The sequence below is a fragment of the Helicoverpa armigera genome, chromosome 31 (genome assembly GCF_030705265.1).
Source record: "Helicoverpa armigera isolate CAAS_96S chromosome 31, ASM3070526v1, whole genome shotgun sequence".
Classification (NCBI taxonomy): Eukaryota; Metazoa; Arthropoda; class Insecta; order Lepidoptera; family Noctuidae; genus Helicoverpa; species Helicoverpa armigera.
In genome coordinates this window covers 2,000,748-2,012,966 of record NC_087150.1, presented here as the reverse complement: position 1 = coordinate 2,012,966, position 12,219 = coordinate 2,000,748, and the positions used below count along the sequence as shown (strand labels likewise).

The following is a 12,219-nucleotide window of genomic DNA, read 5'->3' as shown; positions in this document are numbered from 1 at the left end:
CAAGCGAACAAAATTTTAATTATTCAATATTTTTCTAGTATTATTGGTTTGAAGGTCTAGGAAGCGCCTAACATAAAAACCGCATATTTTATTTTTGTTAAAATAATTTGCTCAGCATTATTAGTTTAAAGATGGCAGCCGTTTGTTTTGTTGTACGTTTTTCTATTTGAAATTGAAGTGAGCATTATGATACTATTAAAATCTTATTAAGTATAAAATATTATGCTAGGATATAGATAAATCACAAACCTTTAATTCACTTAAACAAGAAACTTAAAATCATCAATTTTCATTGATGAATGAATTTTTCTCGTGTTGTGAAAGTGTATGAAAGTTCTTGTAATTAAACATGAAAAACTGATGTTTTTGGAGTAAAATGGAGATTAAAGACGAAGACGTACCTTTTAAATTGCTTTGCACTGCTTGTTTATGTGTTGGACGGAAGCTCCATACGTTAAAAGATGAAAAAACACAAAATTACTACCTGAGCGTTCTGGGCGAAATCCCTGTAAGTATCCTAACAGAATATAATCTTTTATTTAGAAAATTATTTACTTTGAATTGTTAAAAATACTTAAGTTTAGCTTTTTCAGTCAACATCACGAATTTGAAACTCCAATTATTATTTTTTTACTTATTTGCGGAACATGTAGGTAGGTAGTTACAATAAAAATCTAGAGGCCTAAAAATAATGTTTAAAGGAGGTAATTTGCGCGATTTCATCATTAAGTATCGCTGGTATGTCTTCTACTTTTCGTTCACACAATAAGGTGCAAGCTAAAAAGGTTTTATTCATTTATTAGTAAATGGTTAAGTCCAGGGGCCCGATTCTCCTAATTTTACTTAAGCGACATACAATTCACATTCGACTGAGATCCAATCACGATTGAAGCGTATGTGGCATTCCGTTGTTTTTTCTTTGAAATTAACGTTTTTATCCTTTTAAGTCATTTAATAATTAATCATATTGTCTGCAAATGATTTATGATTGCAATATGATTGTAGAGCAAACTATCGTATAGACCAAAATTATCAAAATGGCAGACCAAAATCATCAAAATGGCAGACCAAAATCATCAAAATGGTTCAAATACAATTGGTCGTATATTAGTAGCAGAATGCCCGATATGGTAAGGGTGCTTACATAAAGAAACAGGTTTCCGGTACAGACAAATGGGCACGGTAAGGGTAGGTTCACTCACACAAGTGAGTGAATAGGATTATATTAAAATATTATACCTGCACTGATCGGTACCTACCCGTACAGGTTTGTCTGTACCGGAAACCTGTTTCTTTATGTAAGCACCCTTAAACTGCTATTGCGATTTAATTTCTATTCAATTTTGACATTATTAACTTACGATGTTGTGCTACTGTGAAATACATTCATCATCTTTATTAAATGCTTGTGTAAGTTATGTAAATATGTAAAGTGAGTACTTAGTTACCATGTGGCGGTTTGGTAAAATCAATTTCGCTTGTATTACAAAATCAATTCATTGTTTAGTCAACAACAAAGGTCGACATTGTAGAGTCCAACCAAACATTGTTGAAAAGTTCTTCTAAGCTACAGACAGACGTGTGTTGCTGGGGAGTTTATTCTTCCACTTCTGCTGTTTCTTGTACATTTTGACCCTCAAAAGGTGCTGATTTTCAGCCTACTTTCAATAAATGACTTTTATCTTTAAGTCGCTTATTAATTTCTTTGAACTTTATACAACATACATAAGCTATTTACTTACAAGAGTCTGTCTGTAAGTCTGGGTTACTTTATAAACTGTTTCCTTTGGCAACTTTGTTCACAGCTGTTCCCTGTGTCAGCAGTCACGCAACGCCCGCAGGTGTGCTGGGAATGCAAGGCCCTACTGGAAAAGAGTGTCAACTTTAAGGAGCAAGTGCAGAACTCATATAGAATATTACAGACTTATACTAAAGAGGTCAGTATTATTAACACTTGTCTCTGGCTGTTACAAATTGATGGAAGCAAGTTTAAGTAAATTTCACAGCTTTAAACTGACTTTTGACGTCGGGAGTAGAACTGGAGGAAGGAGCAATCAGCAAACCCCACTTGGCCCTTGGCCTGGTGGGGACCAGGGCCTGCTGGGGTTTCTAGATTGGTTGAAAAGGTTACTGTGATCCTGGTACACAAAGCGTTTAAGAAGGAACACAAAGGGTTTTAGTCAAAAGTCTGACACTCCCTCACGCTGCTAACCCCACAGCGGGAGGTCATTTGATAATTTCCCATAAAAAAAGTGTGATTGTCATACTTCTATACAAATATTATTACGCTGAAGAATTTGTGTGCTTGAATGCGCTAATCTCAGGAACTAAACGTCCGATTAAAAAAAATCTTTTGTGTTAGATAGCTCATTTATTAAAGAGCCTATTGGCTACTTTATAGGATACTTTTATCAGGATTCATACAGAAGTTCCCATGGGATGCGGGTGAAACAGTTAATAACATAATATTTTTTTTTCAGAATCTCCACGAATGCCTTCTAACAGACGTGAGCCGCTCCCCTCGTCTGATCATCGGCCGTACCGAAGCAGTCAGCATATCACCGGATGATGATGATCACGTAGATAGCGTGCCGGAAGTTCCTATAGTCTGCATCAAGAATGAGATGAAAGATGACTCCGATTTTGATAAAGGTATGGACTTTATTTTTAGTGCTTGCTGATTGGCTGTGCTTTATTTATTTATTCATTAAGGTGTTGCGGGATTGTTCCGGGGATGCGGGATAATAGGCCTACGACGGAACACGACGGTTTTTAGTCAGTAAGAGTCTGACACTCCCTCACCGCTGCTAACCCACAGCCAGAGGGAACATTTGATGATGCGCCTACATTTATACATAACAAAAATTCTTTCGCCATTAGAAAGATACATTATCTGCGAGTAATATACCTACTATATTTTATCCCGGTACGAGCAGTAGTTCCCACGGGACGCGGGTGAAACTCGGGAATACGGCTAGTGTACCAATAATCTATTTATTTATAACAATTAGCGGCCCAGTATATGGTGTTAAAAAATTGCATAAATTTTTATGTCCTCTGAGTCTTTTTGCCAACTATTTTGGGGTCGGCTTCCAGTCTAACCGGACGTACGGTCATTAATTTTTATGTATAGATTTTAATTTATTTCGTTTTCAGATGACACAAACGTTTTGGAAGATACCAGCCCACTGTCAGACTGTTCAGAAAACACGAAGAATTTTGAGTCAGAACTTCAGAACATCATGTGCTCTATGAAGAGAGATGACAAGAGAAAGAGAGTTAGCAAAAAGATTAAAAAAGCTAAGAAACTTGTACTTTCCAATGTTAAACGTGAAAAGGTACCTAATTATTATTTTTTTGGCTTTAAATATGACTTTGATAGGCACACTATTAAACACTATAAATTATAATGACGTCTGATTGTCGGCCACAGCGGCTGTTCTCATATAGGGAGATCAGCCAGCTGCACAGGACATATTATAGTGCACGAGCATTTGCTTGGACTGCGGTGCACTCACTATTCCTTCACTCTCATAGCCCGATTAGTTTCTTCCACTGCTTAAAAAAATATCCTGTACTAGCGACCCGCCCCGGCTTCGCACGGGATTACAGTATTTCCCCACTATTTCATGTGTGCGATCTACATATAAACCGTCCTCTTTAATCATTCTATTTAAAAAAACGCATGAAAATCGGATGCGTAGTTTTGAAGATTTAAGCGTACAAAGGGACATTTGGACAGAAAACGCGACTTTGTTTTATACTAGGTAGTGATATGATACTCATTCTCTATTCCAGTCGAAATCTGAACAAAATGACCAAAAGATCTTGACAATAGACATGAGTTATGAAGAGATGCTATCGGAGAGAGATAGAGAGGCGACCAGAGAGTCGTTTGTAAAATCACAGTATAAGTGTGAGAGCTGCCTCATAGGGTTTAACTATAAGAAGTCCTATTTAGCTCATGTGGCCAACAAACATTCACCGGTAAGTTCTTTGAAGTTTTATTTACTCGACTGCAGAAAAAGGGTCCTTTTTTCCAACTTATCATCATCATTTGCCTAGCCTTTTCCTCAACAGGTTAAAAGAATGCGGGTGAGTATAGTTTGATTGTACTAAGCTGTTTTTTAGGATTCCGTACTGAAATTGTAAAACGGGTCCGCATTACATAGACTTTGCTATCCGTCTGTCATCAGGCTGTATGCCATGAACCGCTTTAGTTCATCATCTTCATCTTCCGAGCCTTTTCCCAACTATGTTGGGGTCGGCTTCCAGTCTAACCGGATGTAGCTGAGTACCAGTCCTTTACAAGGAGCGACTGCCCTATCTGACCCCTCAACCCAGTTACCCGGGCAACCCAATATCTTTTGTTAAGACTGGTTCTGAGACTTACCGGCTTCTGACTACCCGTAACGACTGCCGAATGTACGGAACTCTTTGCAAACCTGACTTACACTTGGCAGCTTTTGAATTTATGTTTGTTTTCAGGAGTTAGGAGAATACACGTGCCCTGTATGCAAAACTATTTTACCGTCCGTTGACTCATTCACTGCACACTATAAAAGACATTTAAGAAGGTAAGCTATCAAAGTCAAAGTCAAATCATTTATTAACACGCTTATATTAGCTTCACTTGTAACTATGTATGTAAGAAAATCTTGGAATCTTAATTTGATCCACTGGTCTTCGATTAGGATGAAATTTTGCACACGCTCTGAGTTCTGATGACAATACATGACTAGCGTGTTTTTTAGTGTTTCAAACAGTATGTTTTTTTCATTTAGCCCTTTAAAAGCACTTATGAACGTCAAAAATATAAATAAGTTTGATTCTAGTTCCAAAAGTAGCTTCCTATGGAGAAGAACGGGCATGAAACTCCATGGTTACTCTTTTTAAAAATAGTAGGTATTACAATTGGTATGTATTGATACATACAATGATTAACGATTGTAGAGCAAAATAGACTAATGACAGACCAATGGAATGTCATTGGAAAACAATTAGCCTTATATTAGTAGCAGAATTCCCGCTAAGGTTAAAAGTGCTATTGAGATTCAATTGATATCCAATTGACACATTATTAAAGTGCTGGAGTGGAGACCACGGACTAGCAAGCACAGCGTACGACGTCCATCAACAAGGTGGACAGACGACCTTATGTCGGTCACCGTCGACGCTGGATGCAGGTCGCCTCCAACAGGTATCTGTGGAGATCTAAGGGGGAGGCCTATGTTCAGCAGTGGACGTCCGCCGGCTGAGATGATGACGATGAGTCCTTGGTAATACTTATAAATGTGATTAATTTCAGATATGAATGCGGTATTTGTCACAAGCGGACCCTAGATATGAAGGTTATGCAACAGCATTATTACTCAACGCACGAGATATCCCTCAAGGAGTATAAATGTAACCTCTGCGGAAAGATTTCCAAGTAAGTTTTTCAAAGTCAAAGTCAATGGTTTTTAGGGTTCCGTACCCAGAAGGTAAAACGGGACCCTATTGTTTTCGCTCCTCTGTCGTCTGTCACCAGGCTGTATCTCATGAACCGTGATAGTTAGAGAGCTGAAATTTTCAGAGTATTTTTGTTGCCGCTATAACAACAGATGCTGAAAACTAGAATTAAATACATATTTTGGGGGCTCCCATATAACAAACGTGATTTTTTTGCTCATTTTCAAAATAATGGTACGGAACCCTTCGTGCACTAGTCCGACTCGCACTTGGCCAGTTTATAAAATTTTCGTTATTTTTATCCACAGTTCCATAGACACGCATCGTTACCACAAAGACACTCACAAAGCTAGAATTCAATGCACAGAGTGTGATAAAACCTTCAGGCATAGAGCAGGACTCATGAACCATAGACTGTAAGTAGTTTCTAACACGCTTTTATTTAGTCAACCTGTATGTAACTATGTAATGGAATCTAAGGTAACTAAAACCATCTTCCAAGGATCGTAGCGTCATGAACATTGGCAGCTGTATGTAGTTCTGATGACAATACAATAATATGGTACTGTCGAACTGATCTGATGATGGAGCCGGAAGATATGAACTGGAACTTCGTGATGGAACATCGTATTATAGCTGTGTTTGGACTATAAAAATTAGTTTTTTTTATAGGTATAGTGCTTTTTAAACCTAAATTATTTTTTTATATTTTCAGATATCAAAAAGCTTTTCCTTTCGTTCCTTTCTCCATGGTTCAAAAGGAGAACCTTCATTTTTAGAAGTTGTTTAAAAATGTATTCTGTTTTCAGTGCAGTGCACGAGTACCACAATGCATTTCCTTGCACGATCTGTGATAAACAATTTCGGTGGAAAAACAGTCTTAAACGGCATTTGGAGAAACACGAAGCTAAGGTAAGCTGAAATACATAAAAATACATGAATATAAATAAACTAGCCGTTTTCCCGCGGTTTCACCCGCGTCCCGTGGGAGCTACTGCCCGCACCGGGATAAAATATAGCCTATGTTACTCGCACATAATAAAGCTTTATAATGGTGAAAGAATATTCAAAATCTGTCCAGTAGTTTTTGAGTTTATCCATTACAACCAAACAAACAAACAAAGTTTTCCTTTTTATAATATTAGTATAGATGTTTCGCTTGTGTCCCATTTAATCTACTGCCCGTACCGGGATAAAATACAGCCTATGTTACCCGGGAATAGTGTAGCTTCTCAACAGTGAAAGAATTTTTCACAAATCGGTGTCCCGCTTGTGATCTCTCTCCGGTGGTGTCGGATTGTCGTTCCATCGCGCTATGAGAGTGAAGGAATAGTGAGTGCACCTGTGTCCAAGCAAATGCTTGTGCACTATAATATGTCCTGCGCAGTTGGCTGATCTCCTTATATGAGACCAGCCGCCGTTTGGCTAGGAGGACATCATCATTCTCTTATTATTAATACGTTTATATTAGCTTCACTTGTAACTACGTATGTAAGAAAATCTTGGAATCTTAATTTGATCCACTTCCCGGTCTTCGATTAGGATGACATTTTTCTCACGCTCTGAGTCCTGATGACAATACATGACTAGATATTTAAACTAATAGAGCCTTACTACAAAAAACTTAAACATCTGTTGAACATTCGTCTAAAAAAAGTCAGATTATGACGTTGAAATAAGGTCCGTTTATCAGCCAAATTTTTTTAGATAAGTGTTCAACAGACGTTTAAGTTTTTGTAGTAAGGCCATTAATTTTTATTGGTTGCTTCCCATCATCAGGCTAAGACATCATCATCATCAGCGTACTGCTCCGCGTGCAACGTGAGCTTCTCTTCCACGTGCTCGTACCAGCGCCACATGAGGAACAGCCTGAGGCACGTGTCGCACGACCAGCTCAAGTAAGTTCATCATCATCATCATCATCATCATTATTATCACTATCATCAACAATATCATCATTATTATCTCCATCATCATCACCATCATCATTATTATCATCATCAACACTACCATCATTATTATCACTATCATCATTATTATCATCATCATCATCATTCGGACCTTATAGGATAGGGTACAAAGAAAAACAATATATCTGTTTATTATATTGGTATAAGTAAAGACTGTTTTCTTTTATTTCGCCAAGTCCCTTCACCCGGATAAAAAGCAGCCAATATCCTTCTTTGTTTCATAAATAATTACTGTTACTGCCTTTTTTTTACCGTCCCACTGCTGGGCTGCGGCCTCCTCTCACACGGAGAAGGATTGAGCATTAATCACCACGCTTGCTCAATGCGGGTTGATGATTTCAGACTATATAGTCCAGGTTTCCTCAAGATGTTTTCCTTCACCTTTTTATCAGCCATTGGTGTCCAAGATATACTTAGAAAGTACATACAAACTTAACATAAATAATTGATCTTTAATAATTCCAGGTTTATTTGTGATCACTGCAACAAGCGTTTCGCCGACAAGACGAAGCTTCGGGATCATATTGAAGAGAAACATTTACATAGAACGTACCAGTGTCATATATGTATGAAGGTGAGTTAAAGTCAAATGTTTTAATTTCAAATAGGCCTTTGCAGGCTCCTATGAAACGCCACAGTAGTTGCACGGTTCCAAAAAGTGTTGGTTTAGATGTCATGTAATTTTGATATGTATATGAGATATATAGTGTTAAAGAGAAGAGCCGCAAGGAAACTCCATAGACAGTGTTTTTAAGAAGGTAAAATATTCACAGAGACTCGGTTGCAAACTTCATGATGGAACATCGTATCATAGCTGTGTTTAGACTTGTTATTAGAAAAGTATTTGGATGAACTTTGACCACGATTACATTTCAAGTTATAAAATGACAAAGCATGGTTATTTAGGTTTTTACGTGCATTAATAAAAGAGTGTTTTTGAACTGTTAATTAGTTAAACTATTTATTTATAACTCGTTGGACTAGCTGTCGCAAGTGCGGCTGCTGAGCACGAGGTCTCGGGTTCGATTCCCGAGTCGGGCCAAAATCACTTGTGGGCTTTAGAAGACTTTCACAAAGCAGCCCGGAGCCTGGAAGTTGGTGATTGATACACCTGTGCATCGTTTCGCACGTTATTGTCCTGCTTGTGATCTCGCTCCAGTGGTGTCGGATTGTCGTCCCATCGGGTTATGAGAGCGAAGGAATAGTGAGTGCACCTGTGTCCGAGCAAATGTGCGTGCACTATAATATGTCCTGCGCAGCTGGCTGATCTCCTCAAGTGAGAACAGCCGCCGCAGCCGATAATCGCCTATCAGCCCTTTCACACGGCAGTCCAGTTTTGCGGGACCGGCATTTTACTGTATCCTGCAAAACTGAACTACGTGTGAACACAGCGTCCGTTTTTGCAGGATTCCCGCTTTTTACTGGACGAAAGATCCAGTATCAAGTGACAAAACCGTATCGCACAAATCGACGGGAACAGCATTTTGCAGGATCCTGCATGCGGTTTGCTCGTGTGAACACTAGCATATAATATCTTTTGCGATCAAACGGGATCCTGCAAAAAACAGTATCCTGCAAAAAACTGGACTGCCGTGTGAAAGGGCCGTAAGGCGTTAAGTCCGTCTTTGTACATTGTTATTTTTTTGTAAAATGTGTGCAAAAATATAATAAATAAATAAAATAAAATAAAAATAATCGGCTAGGAAAACATTAGTTAAATTATTTATTAATACTGTTACAGCCGTCTAAAAACCGCGTTGGCTTAGACCAGCATATCCGCAACGTGCACAAAGGCCGGCCGAACAACAAGATGTGCCATCATTGCGGTAAAGGATTCCCTGTAAGTACCTTCTACCCTCATCTGCATCACATCACACATCACATCATCAGCCTATCGCAGTCCACTGCTGGACATAGGCCTCTCAAGTGCACGCCACTGAGATCGATTTTCGGCTTCTCGCATCCAGCTCCTGCCAGCCGCCTTGCGCAAGTCATCACTCCACCGTGCCTGAGGACATAGCCTTTTCTATTCTAATAAAATCAGCTAAAAGCGAGTCGGACTCGCACACGAAGGGTTCCGTACCATCCCTACTAATATTATAAATACGAAAGTAACTCTGTCTGTCTGTTACGCTTTCACGTCTAAACCACTGAACTGATTTTAATCAATTAAAATTTGGTACAGAGATAGAGTTGATCTTGAGAAAGAACATAGGATAGTTTTTATTTCAAAAAAAAATAAAATAAATATAAAAAATAAAATTTATTCCGGACATATAGCGCCATCTATTGGTCAAACCAAAAATATGCCGGAAGTCACTATTCCACGCGAACGAAGTCGCGGGCAAAAGCTAGTAGGCTATATATTATTACGCTATCACCTACGGGGGTTGAGCAATGAATGATTAAATAAACGAAATTGGAACTTCTATATTGCTCACGCAGACGAAGTCGCGGGCAACAGCTAGTAATATTATAAATACGAGAGTAACTCTGTCTATGTCTGTCTGTCTGTTACGCTTTCACGTCTAAACCACTAAACTGATTTTAATCAAATAAAATTTGGTACAGAGATAGAGTTGACCTTGAGAAAGAACAGGAATTTTTATCCCAGACTTTTGAAGAATTCTCTTGGAAACGCGATATAACCGAAATCTACGCGGGCGGAAGCTAGTACATGAATAAAAGTAATGTATTTACCTCGTTAGAAACTACCGTATTCTTTAAGTATGTAGTATATTCTTCAGCCTTACTTATAAACGTGAATTAAATATAAGTAATACTTAAGGGCTGTTTAAGAAAATTATTACTTGTAAACTTTGCTTAAGCGTGTCTTAACTAACATTTAATCACTACTTAAGACTGTAAGTAGTGATAAGTTAAAATGTGGCTTAGAAGGTGATTAGAGATTTTATAAGTAAGGGGGCTTGTTTTTAACCGACTCCCCAAAATGGAGGAGTTATCATGTTTTTTTTCTGTTTTCAGACGAAAGTGCAGTTGGAGTCGCATATTCGTACCCACACTGGCGAGAGGCCGTTTATCTGTGAATTCTGTCCTACCACGTTCTCTCAGCAGTCGAACTTGTACAAACATAATAGACAGGTAAAATATACTTATTTATACCAATATTATAAATGTGAAAGTTTGTCAGAATGAATGGATGTATGTTTGTCATTCTTTCACGCAATAACGGCTTTTGGTTTAAATTTGGTATGTATGAGGCTACTTTTTATCAACACACCACGCGGACGAAGCCGCGGGCGAAGGCTAGTACTTATAATAAAGAGGAAACGTTTCTTTGTCTGTTTGTACCCTAAACGCTCCGAAACTGCAGTGCCGACTTGAAAATTTCCCGATTAACGTAGGTAGGGTATATTTTATCCTGGGGTGAAACCACGGGAAATCAGTAATAAGGGGGGCGTTAGTTAGTCGTGTCTGTTTGTCTGTCGCAATTTCATGCCACATCTACGTCTATTCGTACACAGAGCCCGAAAATGAACATCGTCTACATTTTGACCAGATGCTGAAAATAGTGCCCCATGGTCGCTAGGAACAGTTATTGTATAATTTAAATATTTTCAGGTACATCTGAACATTAAATCGAAACGTTACCCGATTTGCAAGAGGAAGGAAGACAAACCATTAGATGTGCCCATACTGGACCATACGCAACCCATAGACCCATATAGGCCGGTAGCCATGTTGCATTATTCCGAGAAAGGGTTTGTTATCTAATACATATACATAGTATGAATAAAGTTCTTACGGCCATCCCAATATTCAGTCTATCCATGGTTTTTTTAACCAGAGATTGGGATTTGAAATTACTTGTTAACACGCTTTGGCGACGTTGCCGGATACGTATCCAAGCATACTTTACTCACTTGGCGTCGGCGTGGCAAGCGTGGCCACGAGCTACGGTTATCTGCTTGGCTTCTGGATACTCTGGCAGCTTGGCGACGATGCCACAAATGCCGCTATAATGTACACGGTAAAGAGCACCTCGCTCACTCAGTCGCCAGTGTGGTCGCCAGTCTGCGTAAGATTTCTTCTACATCCATTCCTGACGACGTTGATGAACTGTCTGTCGAGACGCCATGACCACTCGAATTGGCGACCTTTGGATGCCAAAAGTAGCCAGGCCGGCGCCACTGGCGACGTCGCCATGGCGTCTCAATGAGGCAGAGCTCTGAGTCTCAATTCAAACTCTAGTAAGCAAAGCATAGATAGACTGAGTATACGGAACGGTCGTTAATGTATTGATATGGACTGTTAGCAATGTTCCTATACTACACTGGCCTAATTTTAACACGATTTTTAAGGTCGACCTGTATGTAACTATGTAATAGAATCTAAGGTAACTAAAACCGTCTTCCAAGGATCGTAGCGTCATGAAAATTGTCAGCTGTATGTAGTTCTGATGACAATACAATAATACGGTACTGTCGAATTGATCATGCTCCCTCTCATCTCCTCATAGATGAGAGAATATGTACGTAAGTTGGTTCACCGACGAACGTTGCACGGCTCACGTCATCAGCATCCTCCGAGCCTTTTCCCAGCTATGTTGGGGTCGGCTTCCAGTCTAACCGGATTCAGCTGAGTACCAGTGCTTTACAAGGAGCGACTGCCTATCTGACCTCCTCAACCCAGTTACCCGGGCAACCCAATACCCCTTGGTTAGGCTGGTATCAGACTTACTGGTTGCATTGGTACTTGCCTGATCCGGAATCTACATGCGTCTTCATACTTGAGAAGTTGGTTCTTTACCCACTAGGCCTCCACGACTCACGACTCG

At 39.2% G+C, this 12,219-nt stretch overlaps 1 protein-coding gene across 1 annotated transcript; it reads left to right on the top strand.

The window, feature by feature from the left end:
- The first annotated feature begins 1,118 nt into the window (after positions 1–1,118).
- Positions 1,119–11,227, top strand: LOC126054449 (zinc finger protein 569). The gene is made up of 14 exons (XM_064043157.1): positions 1,119–1,130; positions 1,806–1,937; positions 2,481–2,652; positions 3,157–3,338; positions 3,799–3,987; positions 4,489–4,577; positions 5,309–5,431; positions 5,760–5,867; positions 6,261–6,363; positions 7,231–7,349; positions 7,887–7,995; positions 9,163–9,261; positions 10,407–10,523; positions 11,004–11,227. The coding sequence occupies exons 1-14, from the start codon at positions 1,119–1,121 to the stop codon at positions 11,154–11,156; spliced, it is 1,707 nt and encodes a 568-aa protein (XP_063899227.1). The 3' UTR covers positions 11,157–11,227.
- The last annotated feature ends 992 nt before the right edge of the window (positions 11,228–12,219 follow it).

What these genes read in the sequence shown, in the direction of transcription:
- LOC126054449 (XM_064043157.1), top strand. An exon ending in CCAATGTTAAACGTGAAAAG is followed by an intron (nt 3,339 to 3,798) that starts GTACCTAATTAT and finishes TCTCTATTCCAG; the next exon opens with TCGAAATCTGAACAAAATGA. An exon ending in TGGCCAACAAACATTCACCG is followed by an intron (nt 3,988 to 4,488) that starts GTAAGTTCTTTG and finishes GTTTGTTTTCAG; the next exon opens with GAGTTAGGAGAATACACGTG.